This window comes from Entelurus aequoreus, linkage group LG17 (genome assembly GCF_033978785.1).
Source record: "Entelurus aequoreus isolate RoL-2023_Sb linkage group LG17, RoL_Eaeq_v1.1, whole genome shotgun sequence".
NCBI classification, from domain to species: Eukaryota; Metazoa; Chordata; class Actinopteri; order Syngnathiformes; family Syngnathidae; genus Entelurus; species Entelurus aequoreus.
This window is the reverse complement of record NC_084747.1, coordinates 36,803,383-36,819,104: the sequence shown is the minus strand read 5'-3', so window position 1 is coordinate 36,819,104 and position 15,722 is coordinate 36,803,383. Positions and strand designations below refer to the sequence as shown.

Genomic DNA, 15,722 nt, shown 5'->3' with positions numbered 1-15,722 from the left:
CGCTAGAGAATGAAGAGTGCTTACTCCGCATGTCAACATCTCAGTTCGGTGCCACACCAACAAAATGCAGAGGCAACCTTTTCCACATCAACGCTGTATGAAACAAATAGTCAACAATAGAAGGAGATAACGTCCGCAGGAACCTACCACATAGTAAAGGACATACACTATTTGATTTCCTATTATGCAGCTCATTTTTATTTGACAGTTAATGAAATATCTTGTGTGACATCATGCACAAAAGTGCACTTTATTTGTTTTAAACTATTGTAGTGGCGTTCTGTACAAAAAGTGCACTTTAATTTAGTGTTGTTTTGATATGTCATCTTAGTGACATCATGCACAATAGTGCACTCATAGCTTGTTTTAAAATGTCTCTGACAATCTTGCACTTTCTGTTTTGAAATGACATGAATGTTTGTGCCACTGCTTAATAACGGTTTAATAAATACAGTTTTGGTAAATTAACTTAGTTGTGATTTCCCTCTCTGCATGAAAGTTTAAAATGAGCATATATTAATTCAGTATGAACAATAAAGTTTTAATGTAGACACATAGAATCATCATACTGCTGTGATTGCATCAAGGCTAAGGCAAAATATCGAGATATATATCGTGTATCGTGACATGGCCTAAACATATCGAGATATTAAAAAAAGGCCATATCGCCCAGCCCTAATGGCATGTCATTGTTATTGCGACCAAAATTGTAACAATTATGATTATTATCATGTACTTACATTCTGCAAATATTTTGACCAAGTAATTTTTTTAAATACCGTAATTTCCGGACTATAAGCCGCACCTGACTATAAGCCGCACCAGCTAAATGTAGGGGAAAATACAGATTGCTCCATATATAAGCCGCACCCGACTATAAGCCGCAGGGTTTTGATGTGTAATTAGCGTAGTATATAGGGGTTCCTGCTACCACGGAGGGGATTGTCGGGACAGAGATGACTGTTTGGGAACGCAAAGCGTCCCATTTATTAACTATAAATCATTCAATCATTCAATCAAACTTTCACATCTTTGACATGGCGAACAGCATTCGTGCAGAGTACAAATAATACAACGGTGCAAAGTAATACAAAGTGCTTGCATGTACGTTATCAAAATAACCAGCCTACCAGTATATGAAAAGTCAGTCTTTAATCATTGTGTCATCGTCTTCCTCCTGCGTACTAAAACCACCGAAATACTCTTTGTCGGTGTCGGAGAAGAACAGGCCGTAAATAAGCCGCACCCTTGTATAAGCCGCAGGGACCAGAACGAGGGGAACAAGTAGCGGCTTATAGTCCGGAAATTACGGTACCTAAAATAAATAGACACACTTTGTATTTTCTCTGTGGCTGAGGTTTTGTTTTGAATATTGGTTTGTACTGTAGAACACAAAAGTGCATAACAAAATATATTTTTATTTTTTTTGGCGGGCATTGTGGCGTTCTACTCTGTTCAGTGTTGCTTGAACACAACTTTATGAACTCCATCCCTCCTTTTCCTCCGAGTATAGAAACGATCACTTTGTACTAAGAGAGCGCACCTTATAGGTTCAATGTGCACAATGGAAATGTTCTAGTTGATTAGACAACAATGTGTTTATATAAATTTAGATTAGGGTATGTCGTTTGTTAATGGGGAAAGACGTTAAAATCTATTCTTTTCATGTTAGTATTCAAACTAGCGATTTGGCGCCAAGTCAGCGTGTAAGTTTATAAAGTTCAGTTATCAAATAATTTTCGATCATTTTAATTCTAAAGTTTTACCGCTGTTATCAATAATACAGTTACATCCCTAATTGTAATATAATTATTACTGTTGGATTTAACTTCCATTCTGCTTTGTGAATTGACTCAATCTAGATTACAGTATTTACATTCTGCAGTTGGCTGAGTCCATATTTGGTTAGATGTGATTGCGCACAGTAGTAACTCTTTCAGGCTCGGATCCTCTACCAGAGGCCTGGGAGTTTGAGGGTTCTGCAGAGGATCGTAGCTGTTCCCAGTATTGCACTTTTCTTGGCAGAGATGTCAGATGTTGTTCTTGGCATAACCCAACATGTTAGTAGAGACAGGCAGGTGGTTTCAAATAAAATAGTCATGTTGAAAATATTTTTGACGAGTATGTCATTTAAGACTATGAATTATTTACCAGTCTAATCAAAGGACTGGTCCCCTTACAACTACATTTACATTTCCTGTTATGAAGGCAGTTCATATTACCCATTTAAGTCTCAGCCCCAGGAAATGCTGTGCATTGTAATTAACGTATTAGAGCATTTTACAGCCCTAGTCTATGTGCACTCTGCTAACATTCAGTTAAGTAGATCAAGAACAGAGCTCTGGCTTTTCCTTGGCATAATTGGTAGCCATGACTCCCGCTAGTCAAAGGTTGGGCTGGACTAACGATTCAATTGTGATTATGATTTGATTATAAATCAGTTATTAATACATTAAATTATTAATAGTATGTATATCAGGGTCTTCTTTTGGCTGTTGGCATATGCCATAACGTATTTCGGATGGGATTGCGCACATTAGTAACTCTTTCAGGTTTGGATCCTCTACTAGAGGCCTGGGAGTTTGAGGGACCTGCAGAGGATCATAGCTGTTCCCAGTATTGCACTTTTCTGGACAGAGATGTCAGACATTGTTCTTGGTACCTAATAGGGAACCTTAACTGGGATTAAAATTTTACCCCACTGTCACTGTTAACCCAGCTTGGGAGTTATTACCCCCAGTGACCCAATCACTACTGGCACCACCGTTGCCTTCACACTACATATGTTTTCTTGTTTTTACTTCAGTTCTTGGTATTGCTAGAGCTTTTCGTGTTCCTTTTTCCGGATGCTGCCATCGCTCGGGATTGCTACAGCTATCACCATCGTTGTCTTATGTTTACCGACCACTACTATGTCAGGCTGGTTGGCCTTCATCATTTTGTCAGACCTGGATCTGAAAGTCCCACAGGATCTTGGCCTGGTTGTTGTCAACTATCTTTGGTGGTATATGCCATCTTGATCCTGAGCCCTTCATTTGGGGCTGCGCATTTAATAACAATTTAATCACAAACAAGATTTTAGAAGCTACGATTAAATGAGATGGATTGTCTGCGATATTAGCATTTTAAAAGCAGGCTCCACTGCGTATCAAATCCTGCAATTTCACAACCAACAGTCAGCCAACCACCAGGGGGCGACCGAAAGATGATGGATTTATGTGAGATTGAGTGAAAACTAGGGATGTCACGGTATGAAAATTTCTTATCACGGTTATTATGACCAACATTATCATGGTTATTACTATTATCACAGTAATTTTAAATGTGCTCCAAATTTTCAAAAACTACTTATACTGAAATTGTTTAACCAAGTTTTTTTTAGTTAAAAAAAAAAAAAAAAAAAACCCACAAACAACACATTGAAAATGTACATACAGGTATGTACCTCAAGTATAAAGTTGAATGTGCATATGAAAGCAACAGAAGCATAATAAACAAAGTAAAATGGCAGAAATAAAATAATACTATAAATAAATTAAAATAAATGTGAACATTTCGCAAGATGGTACTCTTTTGACAAAAGACGTTACTGCACTTTTTGTAAATATAGATAAAAATAGTGTTCATATATGAGGTCTAGTCTTCCACATAGGACTGCACGATTATGGGCAAAATAATAATTAAGATTATGTGTTACCAATATTGAAATCACGATTATTAATCATTATTATTCATAATGTTTGGTAAAACAGTGTTGGGGTTAGACGCAACGCCATCATGTAATTTGTAATATCTAATAAAAATGCTCTACATTAACTTATCTATGTATTTAAAAGACAAATATTTGTGTTTTTGTTCATCCAATAGTATTAGCTTATCAGCTTTTTTATTACATGATGCCTTTATCTCTTTTTTTACATTTTCATAAAGAGAGGTATTTTTTAAGTTCTATTCATACAAATACATGTACCGTTAATTCCCTACCACGTGTGTGGCGGCACTTCTCATTTAACATTCCGACATGTCTACAGTGTGCATTTATATGTCCAAGGCCTATGTTGTTTATGTCAATAGCAAATGGATTAATGTATCAATCAAGTTGGTAGCAAAGATTATGAGATCATGCCCTTAACTCTATTGATTTAGACACATGCAGTAGAATGAGCTGACTCAAAAAGATCGGACCGCATTTCAATAACACACCGCTCGCTGTTTTCTTCAATGTCAGCTTTTTGCAGACAGCACAGAGATCCTGGGGTTCTTGCTGATGCCAGCCAGTGAGCTGCTATGATGCAGACTAATTTGATTTGGAGTCTTACTGCAGACAACTTTGCCTGATCATCTGCGATATCGCCACGGACAGGACATAGTATTGCAAGGGAGGAAGCCAATCAAGATTCATGCCAGATAAATGTCTTCCTTTATTTATACCAATAGCACCAATAGTTCTTTATTACTATCATTAGTTTTATTGGTGGTGTTAATGCCATCCTGTGTTATTTTGGCACAGTGAAAGCCGAGAAGATTAGTGGATCAATCACAGTCAGATTGGCTCCTAGAGGATAACTATTGTGGATGAGAAAGAGAAATGTCAGGCAGAAAAAGGGGAGATAAAGAAAAAAAAATGATATGAATGAATAAAAAAAAAGAAAAAAAAAGACAAGTGGGCAAGAAGGTGTTTTAAGTCTAGAGACTTCAGCCGAGTGGAAAGAGGATGGATTGCTTTGTATAGTGTGATTTGGTTATAAAACTGATTTAAAAAGTTGAAGGAAACTATAGTAAAGAATTAAACAACTTCAAAGGTAAAAGTACTACCAAATATATAATATATATATACTGTATATATGATATACTGTATATACTAGATTGTGCGTGTGCATATTCATATACATAAGAATACATGTACTGTATATTCATATACAAAGATACATATATGTAGATATAGCATATACTGTATACATATACAGTGTATGTATGTATGTATGTATATATTTTAACAGAACATATAGACCGATGTACAGTATATAAAGATAAATATATGTATACTCAGTATGTATGTGTGTGTGCGTGTGCGTGTGCGTGTGCGTGTGGTGCGTGCGTGCGTGCGTGCGTGCGTGCGTGCGTGCGTGCGTGCGTGTATTGTTTATTGTGAGCGAACTGTGGTGCTGAATTTCCCCCAGGGATCAATAAAGTACTTTCTATTCTATTCTATGCGTGTATGTATGTATATATATATATGCATACATATATATATATATATATAGTCGAGTGGTTTATCCGTTATACAGTGCTCAGAAAATACGTTAGGTCAGGAAAAAACACAGAGGCTATTTCATCCCTACAAGCCTGCCCACTCAACGGAAACTGCTTAAAACATCAGTTGTTTACCAAGCCTGTGTCACCCGCAAGGACAACTCAAACACAGAGACATACATTGGACTCACAGAAAACACCTTTAAAACCTGTTATAACAATTACACAGCATCATTCCGTAGGCCCCAACTGAAGAACTCTACAGAGCTGAGCAAGTACATATGGACTCTTAAAGACAATAAAATTGATCACGCCATTACATGGCGAATTGTCGCATTTAGCTCACCATACAACAGTGCAGCTAAAAGATGTAATCTGTGCCTGCAATGAAAAATGTTTATTATATACCACCCCAGCATTTTAAACAAACGCAATGAACTGGTCTCATCATGCTGGCACAGAAGCAAGGCACTACTGTGTAACAATGGCCACACCCCCATGTAATGTACCCTATAAATTTGTAACAACCACAGACACTTCAATAAAATCCCCTGAAGAGCAGGGAAACCTGCGAAACAGGCTTGTAGTAGCCTCTGTGTTTTTCCTGACCTAACATATATATATATATATATATATATATATATATATATATATATATATATATATATATATATATATATATATATATATATATATATATATATATATATATATATATATATATATATATATATATATATAATCATCACAATCACAATCAACTTTAACAAAAGGAATTTGACTAGACTGTGCTCTCTTTGTTCAATGCCGTTTCAATTCAGGCTATACTTTAATGTTGCAATTTAGTTTGCCAAATATGTAAACAGTCTTTTGAGTTAGATTTGGAAAAAAAATTACAAGGTGTTTTGTTGATATTCTTCAAAATGAAGTCACTATAAAACTAACCACACTAAAGAAAGTAATATATGTAGACATGAAGTGCACATACATGTAGGAATCACGTTAGATTAATAATATGATTTGGAATAAACTAAAAAAATCAATGCAATCATGCAGGAGGAAGGTTGAGCTGTAATACCACTTGCTTAATGCTAACGCAGTGTTTCCCATAAACTGCCAAGATACCTGTGGCGGTGGGGGCGTGGCTATGGGCGTGGTCACCATGACATCATCGAGTAATTTGCATAATTTACTACAATGATATGATTTTCTCTAAAAAGGGTCAAAAAATGTATACTTACTAATTAATAATAACAGTTTTGTTTTAAACGTCCATCCATCCATCCATTTTACAATATAATTACAACACTTTATGTACATATTGATATACAGATTTCAACAATAAGTTATTCACTGAAATATATTTATTAATTGTGGTTCTTATAAAATATAAAAGCTAAAATGTCTCTTAAAGCTCTGCCCCTTTAATTAGTGCATAGTACATACTCAAAGTTTGTACATCCACACGCACGTTCATCATACAAACATACTGTACATTTACATTCACTGTACAAACATACATATACACATACTGTACATATACACTCACTGTACAAACACATATACACATTCTGTACATATACAAGTACATATGCATACATACACTCATGCACATAATCACGTTTCATCAAACATATATTAACGTTGTTGCCCTAGGGTAAACTGGGTAACACATGGCACACTGAGAAAGCTTAACCTATTTTACTATAACAATCTACAAGGTTAATGTAGGTTGCTTCTCTTTCTTCCCCTCCATTTTTCTGCATTCTTTCGTATCTCAAGTTATCATTACGTACAGGTATATGTATTGTTGCATTTGAACAACTGTATTGTTGATAATAAAGGTAAAGTATTGGTATCGTTCATTATCAATAGCGCTATTTCTATTGGTATTTGTATTTCTCCATTTGTAGTGTAATAATGCTCATTGTCATTTCTGTATTGTTTTTTATTTTCGCTAACTGCTTATTTGCTATTACTTTTACCATCATATTTGTACATGTCGTAAATGCTGATGTTGCTCTATTGTTGTTGTTGTGTTTGCTGTTGTTGTTTTTGTCTCTCTGTCTTATCCCCCTTTTGTCCCCACAATTTCCCCCTCTGTCTTCTTTTTTCTCTCTTTCTATCCCCTCCTGCTCCGGCCCGGCTGCACCAAATGATAATATAAAAAACATTTAATAAAGTCAAATACAAATAAGGCAACAAGAGAAGTATCCTACACTTCTCTTTTGTAAAGTAAATCTGAACAGCCGATATGGGCATCTACATCAACTATATGATTTGCCTGAGAAGCTGGACAGGACAAATTTTTTTTTTTTTAAATTGTTATTTGTGGCGGACGTAATTCTTTCGTGGCGGGCCGCAACACATAAATGAATGTGTGGGAAACACTGCTAACGTACAATGGACTAGCTCATAGACAAGCTAAATCAAATTTGCATGGCCAATCGCAGGGCACAGATAAACAATCATTCACACTAACATTCATATCTATGGACAATTTGCAATCTCCAATGAAGCTAATAGGCATATTTTTGGAATGTGGAAAGAAACTGGAGTGTCCAGAGAAAACAACACACTCACGGGGACAAATGCACACTCCACACGGTGATGTCCAAACGGAGGTTCGAAGACGCACACAGAAGTTATGGCAGAATTATTGTCGGTAGTAATGTCAAAAGTCATGTCATGTTGTTTACACTGGCTTAAACAAGAAACGCATTAATTAGCTTAAAATACCTTTCTCTTCAACCTTTTCTCCTCACTTTTGCTGGATGTCAATTTCGTTTCAGTGCGCAACCAGCTGTCGCACTTCTCACAGGCAATTTGTATGCACGTTTTTTTGTTTTGTTTTTCAAAATAAAGCAATGACCAACGTTTTTCAAACTTATTATATACATGTAAATATATATATGTATATACATATATGTATGTGTGTATCTGCATATATATGTATACTGTGTATGTGCGTGTGTGTGTGTGTGTGTGTGTGTATATATATATATATATATATATATATATATATATATATATATATATATATATATATATATATAGGTTAATGTCTGGTGAGGCACTGCATCATCACAGTCAGATTTACAAACATATGAACCCTAAATAGTATCTTATTCACCATGTGATTGGCAGCAGTTAACGGGTTATGTTTAAAAGCTCATACCAGCATTCTTTACTACGGAGCCCCTAAAGGGACATGGGAATTTTTTTTTTTTTAGACATGTATCTCGTGGCCACGAGAAAGTATCTCGTGGCCACGAGAAACTTTCTCGTGGCCACGAGAAACTTTTTATTAAAAAAAAAAAAAAAAAACTTTTTTTTTTTTTTTTTTTTTTTTTTATAAAAAGTTTCTCGTGGCCACGAGAAACTTTCTCGTGGCCACGAGAAAGCATTGGATGCGTGCTGATGGTTTAGTGTGTGTTAAAATGGCAGTTTAGGAGTTAATATGGCTGTATTTCCAGATAGGACTTTCCCCCATGTGTGTTGTGGCAAAATGTGAATGCTTGATTAGTAGGTGTGAGACAAACACTTTATCTTCCTGGTTATTGTAACGCTACGTGTTTGACATTATTTAAGACTTTATCATGCCCGGGAAAGGACAGTTTTCCTCTTCTGTGGCTGTGGGGAGTGGGCGTGGCTTGCGGACATGCAGCGAAGCGGAGTGTGTCAGTTAGTCCGATGTTGATGTGATCAAACTTCTTTCTTGCTTGGAAGATACACACACAATTGTAACTGTTATTTCTTCCTGCAAATAATAAATATGTACAACGTGTTTGGATGTATTCATTTATGTAAAATTGTCATTAAATGTAATATTGCCTGACAAAAAGTGATACGACGTACGTAATATTTTGATATTTACACATCGCATATTTACACACGCGCATCTGACTAGAATACCCTTATGTGCATTACATATATCAACATCAACTACCTACTGTACTGTTTACTTGTTGAAATACCCTTTTTAGAACAAATATCTACCCACATAATTTATATGTGTATATATAATATATATATATATATGTGTATGTATGTATATGCATATATATATATATATATATATATATATATATATATATATATATATATATATATATATATACAGTATATACACGCACACACACACATATACATGTATACTGTATAGGAAGAAACACACATAAATATATACAGTATACATATATACACACAAACACTAAATTTGACAAACAAAATAACTACTATTTTTAAGAACAAGTTACAGTAATATAATATATATATACACACTACCGTTCAAAAGTTTGGGGTCACCCAAACAATTTTGTAGAATAGCCTTCATTTCTAAGAACAAGAATAGACTGTCGAGTTTCAGATGAAAGTTCTCTTTTTCTGGCCATTTTGAGCGTTTAATTGACCCCACAAATGTGATGCTCCAGAAACTCAATCTGCTCAAAGGAAGGTCAGTTTTGTAGCTTCTGTAACGAGCTAAACTGTTTTCAGATGTGTGAACATGATTGCACAAGGGTTTTCTAATCATCAATTAGCCTTCTGAGCCAATGAGCAAACACATTGTACCATTAGAACACTGGAGTGATAGTTGCTGGAAATGGGCCTCTATACACCTATGTAGATATTGCACCAAAAACCAGACATTTGCAGCTAGAATAGTCATTTACCACATTAGCAATGTATAGAGTGTATTTCTTTAAAGTTAAGACTAGTTGAAAGTTATCTTCATTGAAAAGTACAGTGCTTTTCCTTCAAAAATAAGGACATTTCAATGTGACCCCAAACTTTTAAACGGTAGAGTATATATATACATGCTTATACATAATATGTATATATACATATATATATATATATATATATATATATATATATATATATATATATATATATATATATATATATATATATATATATATATATATATGCATATACATACATACACATATATATATATATATTATATATACACATATAAATTATGTGGGTAGATATTTGTTCTGAAAAGGGTATTTCAACAAGTAAACAGTACAGTAGGTAGTTGATGTTGATATATGTAATGCACATAAGGGTATTCTAGTCAGATGCGCGTGTGTAAATATGCGATGTGTAAATATCAAAATATTACGTACGTCGTATCACTTTTTGTCAGGCAATATTACATTTAATGACAATTTTACATAAATGAATACATCCAAACACGTTGTACATATTTATTATTTGCAGGAAGAAATAACAGTTACAATTGTGTGTGTATCTTCCAAGCAAGAAAGAAGTTTGATCACATCAACATCGGACTAACTGACACACTCCGCTTCGCTGCATGTCCGCAAGCCACGCCCACTCCCCACAGCCACAGAAGAGGAAAACTGTCCTTTCCCGGGCATGATAACGTCTTAAATAATGTCAAACACGTAGCGTTACAATAACCAGGAAGATAAAGTGTTTGTCTCACACCTACTAATCAAGCATTCACATTTTGCCACAACACACATGGGGGAAAGTCTTATCTGGAAATACAGCCATATTAACTCCTAAACTGCCATTTTAACACACACTAAACCATCAGCACGCATCCAATGCTTTCTCGTGGCCACGAGAAACTTTCTCGTGGCCACGAGAAAGTTTCTCGTGCGCACGAGAAAGTTTCTCGTGGCCACGAGAAACTTTCTCGTGGCCACGAGAAAGTTTCTCGTGGCCACGAGATACATGTCTAAAAAAAAAAAAATTCCCATGTCCCTTTAGGGGCTCCGTACTTTACACATACAAACTAGCACACAAAAAAGCACATTTAATAAAAAAAACATTATTATGGTCTTACCTTTCTTGCTGGACATCCAGCCTTTGCGTGTGTACCACGCCGTTTGAAAAGAACGAGTCTTCAGTCCCGAAGTCAAAAGCAAACCTTTTAGCTCCGGCGTTGGTCTACCTCTAATTATTACCTCCTGCTTCGATTGAAAGTCCAGTTTAGAAAACTGTTTTATTTTACATACCGGTATGTAATCCTCCATGTTTTTAATAAAAGTTCAGGCGAGAGGAAATAAAAAAAACGCTGCACTTATTATTGCTAACTTTTTTCTTTTTTTTTTTTCTTCTGCGACAAGGAATGATCTCTGGGATCACTACCGCCCTCTACCACCAGGAGGCCGGATTACTGCGAGCCTCAGACAGTACGTCTTTGGCAGCAGTTTTATGAATGCTCAGCTGAAAAAAATACGTTACACACATACAGTTGTTGACAAAATACACTGTACATTATATACCTCAGCTAACTAAACTATGGAAATGTATAATATAATTCATATAGCAATACAGTCTCACTGCACAGCAGCTCAGCAGTTAGCCGAGTCATTGTGCACATTCCATGTTGAGGCACAAATCAGTGACGTGCCTCAACTGGCTGCTGATCACCGCACCGTCTCTTCTCAGTATTTGAACGGCAAATGTGAAAATAAAAATAAAAATAATCTAAAACTGGTTAAGTTAAATGGAAAATAACTTTACTATAATCACTGGATACATATAACAATTTAATTTTTTTTTTTTTTTTTTTACATTTTTTTTCTTTCCATGATGGCAAGTGAGGCCCCGCCTCCCCTGCCTCTAGTGACTGCACGCCACTGATATATATATATATACACACACATACACAGTATACATATATATGCACATACACACAAGATGGATGGCACCTTTTGGATATATATATATATATATATATATATATATATATATATATATATATGTATATATATATGTATACTGTATATAAAATTTGTTCGAGGAGGGGAACCTTAAACGCTGGTTTAGTGTGGCTGAAAAGGGGCTTACTTACTTAGACTTAGTTCCTCCCATTCCTGTTGGAACATTGGGCGACGAGTCCCCTCCATTTGTTCCGGTCACTGGCGACCCTTTTGCTCCATGCCAGCTGACTCCCATCTCTCTCAGGTCTTCCTTGGCTGTTTGTCTCCACGTCTTCTTTGGCCTCTCTTCCTCTTTCCTCTTTCCTCCTTCTGGCACCCAGTCCATTGCCACACTTGCCGGTCTCTCTTTTGGCAGTCAGAGTACGTGTCCAGCCATTCTCCTTCTCATGTCAGAAACTATGTCAGACAATGGTGCTACCCCTACCCTTCTCATCACCTCTTCATTGGTGATGTGGTCTCTCTATGAGATCCTCAAGATGTATCTGAGGCACGGTCGGTGGAAGACATCCAGCTTGTTAGTAATGCTTGATGTCTTCATCCACGTCTCACAGGCATATGTCACTGTAGGGATGACCACTGACATATAGAGGCGCAGCTTTGTGGACGTACTGATAGATTTTGATGACCAGATGTTCCGGAGGCGTTGGAAGACTCCTGCAGCTTTTCCGATTCTGGTCTGTACATCCTTTTCTGCGTCTCCAGTGTTTGAGATGTTGCTTCCAAGATACGTGAAGTTTTCAACGTACTCTATGCCTTGTTCGCCTACGGTGAGCAGTGGAACGTTTTGGTCTTGTGCGACGGTCATGGCCTTGGTCTTCTCTTGGCTTATACGTAGGCCGACTTTTTCCCCTTGCTCATGCAGATTGTTGGTCAATTTTTGGAGTTCAGCGTAGGAATGGCTAAGCAGAGCCAAGTCGTCCGCAAAGTCCAGATATGCCAGTCTTCCCCCTCCCCACTTAATGCCGAGGTTTGCTCCGACGACAGACTTCCTCATGACAAAATCTATGACAATGATGAACAGTAAGGGAGACAAGATGCAACCCTGTCTTACCCCGGTCACAATGTCAAAGTCGTCGGTTGTCCTGTTGGTGGTTTTCACTCGACAGGTGGAGTTGTGGTACAGGGCTCTGAAGATGTTGACGTACTTTGAGGGTATACCGTATAGCTGGAGGATCTGCCACAGTGATTCCCGGTGGATGCTGTCGAAGGCTTTCTTGAAATCGATGTAATTGATGATGAGGGGTGTCTGGAGTTCTTGGCACTGTTCTATGATGTTGCGAAGAGTGAAGATCTGTTCCGCGCAGGACCTTCCCTTTCGGAAGCCGGCTTGCTCCTCCCTTAAGATGTTATCTACCTCGTCTTTTAGGCGTTGGAGCAGCACACTACATAAAACCTTGCCTGGGATCGACAGCAGTGTGATGCCCCGCCAGTTGTTGCAGTCTGCGAGGTTTCCCTTCTTTGGCAGCGTCACTATAACCCCCTGAACAGCCTGATTTTACCCACCACAAGAAAGTGATCTGAGCCTACATCTGCACCCCTGTGTGCACGAACGTCTAGCAGTGACGAACGCCATCTTGTGTTTATGCATATGTTGTCCAGCTCATTTCGGGTTCCGCCTCCAGGTGAAACCCATGTCATCTTATGGATCTGTTTGTGCATGAAAAATGTGTTGCCAATGCTGAGGCCGTTTGTGCTGGCTAGCATCAACAGTCTCTCCCCGTTGTCATTGGTAGAGCTTGCAGACCCGTGTGGTCCCACTGTGGCATTAAGGCCCCTTCTGTCGCCATCCACTTTCGCATTTAGGTCTCCAATCAGCATCTTGATGTCGTAGCTGGGAATCTCATCAAGCACGGCTTGGTGCTGGCTGTAGAAGGCATCCTTGTCCTCTTCTGAGGGAGCCTCGGTTGGGGCATAGACTTGCACGATGGTGACTTTGGCATGTCTAGTATAGAGCCTTGCTGTGATGATGCGCTCATTCACCGGTTTCCATCCCACTAGCGCTTGCACCTCACAGTTGGAAAGGATGACCCCGACTCCATGGGTATGGTGGTCTTGCTTCCCAGAGAAAAGAACAGTTGCTCCATCAATCACGAGGCACCCCTGCCCAGTCATCCTCATTTCACTAAAGCCTAAGATGTCCAGGCGATAGTCCCTCATAGTCTTCAGCACCTGGTCCATGCGCCCACCCTGGAACAGTGTGCGCACGTTCCAGGTACCTACTCTGGTGTTGGTTTTGGTTTCGAAGATCGGGGTCGTCAGGGGTCGGGCTTCCTGCTGGATTTCACCCGGCCCCGTCATAGATACATCCATGGATGCGCCTTCTCTTCTCCACCGCATTGTACCGGAATGACTCCTTCTCGTTGTTTCTGTACATGATGCTTTTTTACGGGGTGGGGTTGTTAACCTCACGCCCAACCCCCAACCTGGAGGACCGGGTGTTGACTTTTGTCTGGCCTCTATCCCCGAAACCTGCCCATGGTTAAACCTGCCAGGGGTGTGATCCTAGGGATGATGTTTGATAAGGAATTATCGAGTTCGAGCCTATTATCGAATCCTCTTATCGAACCGATTCCTTATCGATTCTCTTATCGAGTCCAGATAGGTTGTTGTATATGGAAAAAAAACATACAATATTTGGTTTAACAAAAGCTCACTTTTATTATATAATAAAAAAATAAAATCTAATAAATAAATAAATATTGACTGTTACCCACCTAAAAAAATAAAATAAAATAAATAAATATTGACTGTTGTTACCCAAAGTATATTAAGTGGGATTTTTCAGAGAAACAAATATATACAGTAACACAAAAACAACCTGTCTCTGTGATCACTATAGGTGTATAAATAATAATATAGTGTTAAATAAAATCAGTCCCTTGGGCACAAAACTGAAAATAATACAGCTGTCCAAAAAGTGCACTTCTGCTGCTATTTGACATAACTGTTTGTTATGATGCTTTGACATTTTTGCACTTTATTTCTTTATTGAAAGAACATTCTATGAAGAGAAAAGTTCTTTGCAAATGTGGTTACAATGCTAATAAATGAAAAGTTAAAGCTAAAAAAAGAAATACACTTTATTGAGTTAACATTATTTCTTTATGGGGGAAAAATGTTATGAGCTAGAGAATATAACAACTACACTACCCAGCATGCAACGGGAGTTACGAGCATGCGCGGTAGCCCCGAAAAGTGTTGCATGTTGCCACGCTGTGAAAGTAAAGGTCAAGAACTCAGCCAACACGCCTCGTCTGCATTATTTATAATTAGACAGACAGCACATCTACAGTGTGATTTTGTTTTGTTTACAAGGAAAGAAAAACAAAAGTTAAAAAAGGGAGATATGTTGTATATATATGTATGTGCTGCGGTTGTTTTAAGAACGTTGCGACAGCTGCCGTAAAGGAGGTGCGTTGCTATGTTTCCGGTTGGTCGTAAAAGTGTTCGTCATGTGTTTTACCCTGCTAAAATCTCTCAGTAAAGTTATTCGATGGATTATAGCTTTTGTTTTGAACTTTATTAGACCTTGGAGCGCTTTTTCCAGTCCATTGTTTTCCTGCTTTCCCTATCTGCGCCTAATGACTGAGCTACGTGACGTCATTTATTGTGATGTCCCACGGAGCATTTCTGGTCGGGACGGGATTGGAATAAAGAATAAACTCTTTTCCTTTACTATAGTGGTCTCGATAACGGGTACCGGTTCTCAAAAAGGGATTTGAGTCCGAGGACTCGGTTCTTTTCTTATCAAACAACCGGGAA

At 37.7% G+C, this 15,722-nt stretch overlaps 2 protein-coding genes across 5 annotated transcripts in view; one reads left to right on the top strand and one right to left on the bottom strand.

The window, feature by feature from the left end:
• The window catches only part of gpat2 (glycerol-3-phosphate acyltransferase 2, mitochondrial), a 360,723-nt gene that overhangs the window by 208,266 nt on the left and 136,735 nt on the right, over window positions 1-15,722 (top strand). The window lies entirely within an intron of this gene.
• Window positions 2,943-14,258, bottom strand: LOC133631802 (craniofacial development protein 2-like). Its single transcript, XM_062023962.1, has 3 exons — window positions 13,432-14,258; window positions 13,012-13,342; window positions 2,943-3,041 (listed from the first exon to the last, which is right to left on the bottom strand). Exons 1-3 carry the CDS (start codon window positions 14,256-14,258, stop codon window positions 2,943-2,945), a joined length of 1,257 nt encoding a protein of 418 aa, XP_061879946.1.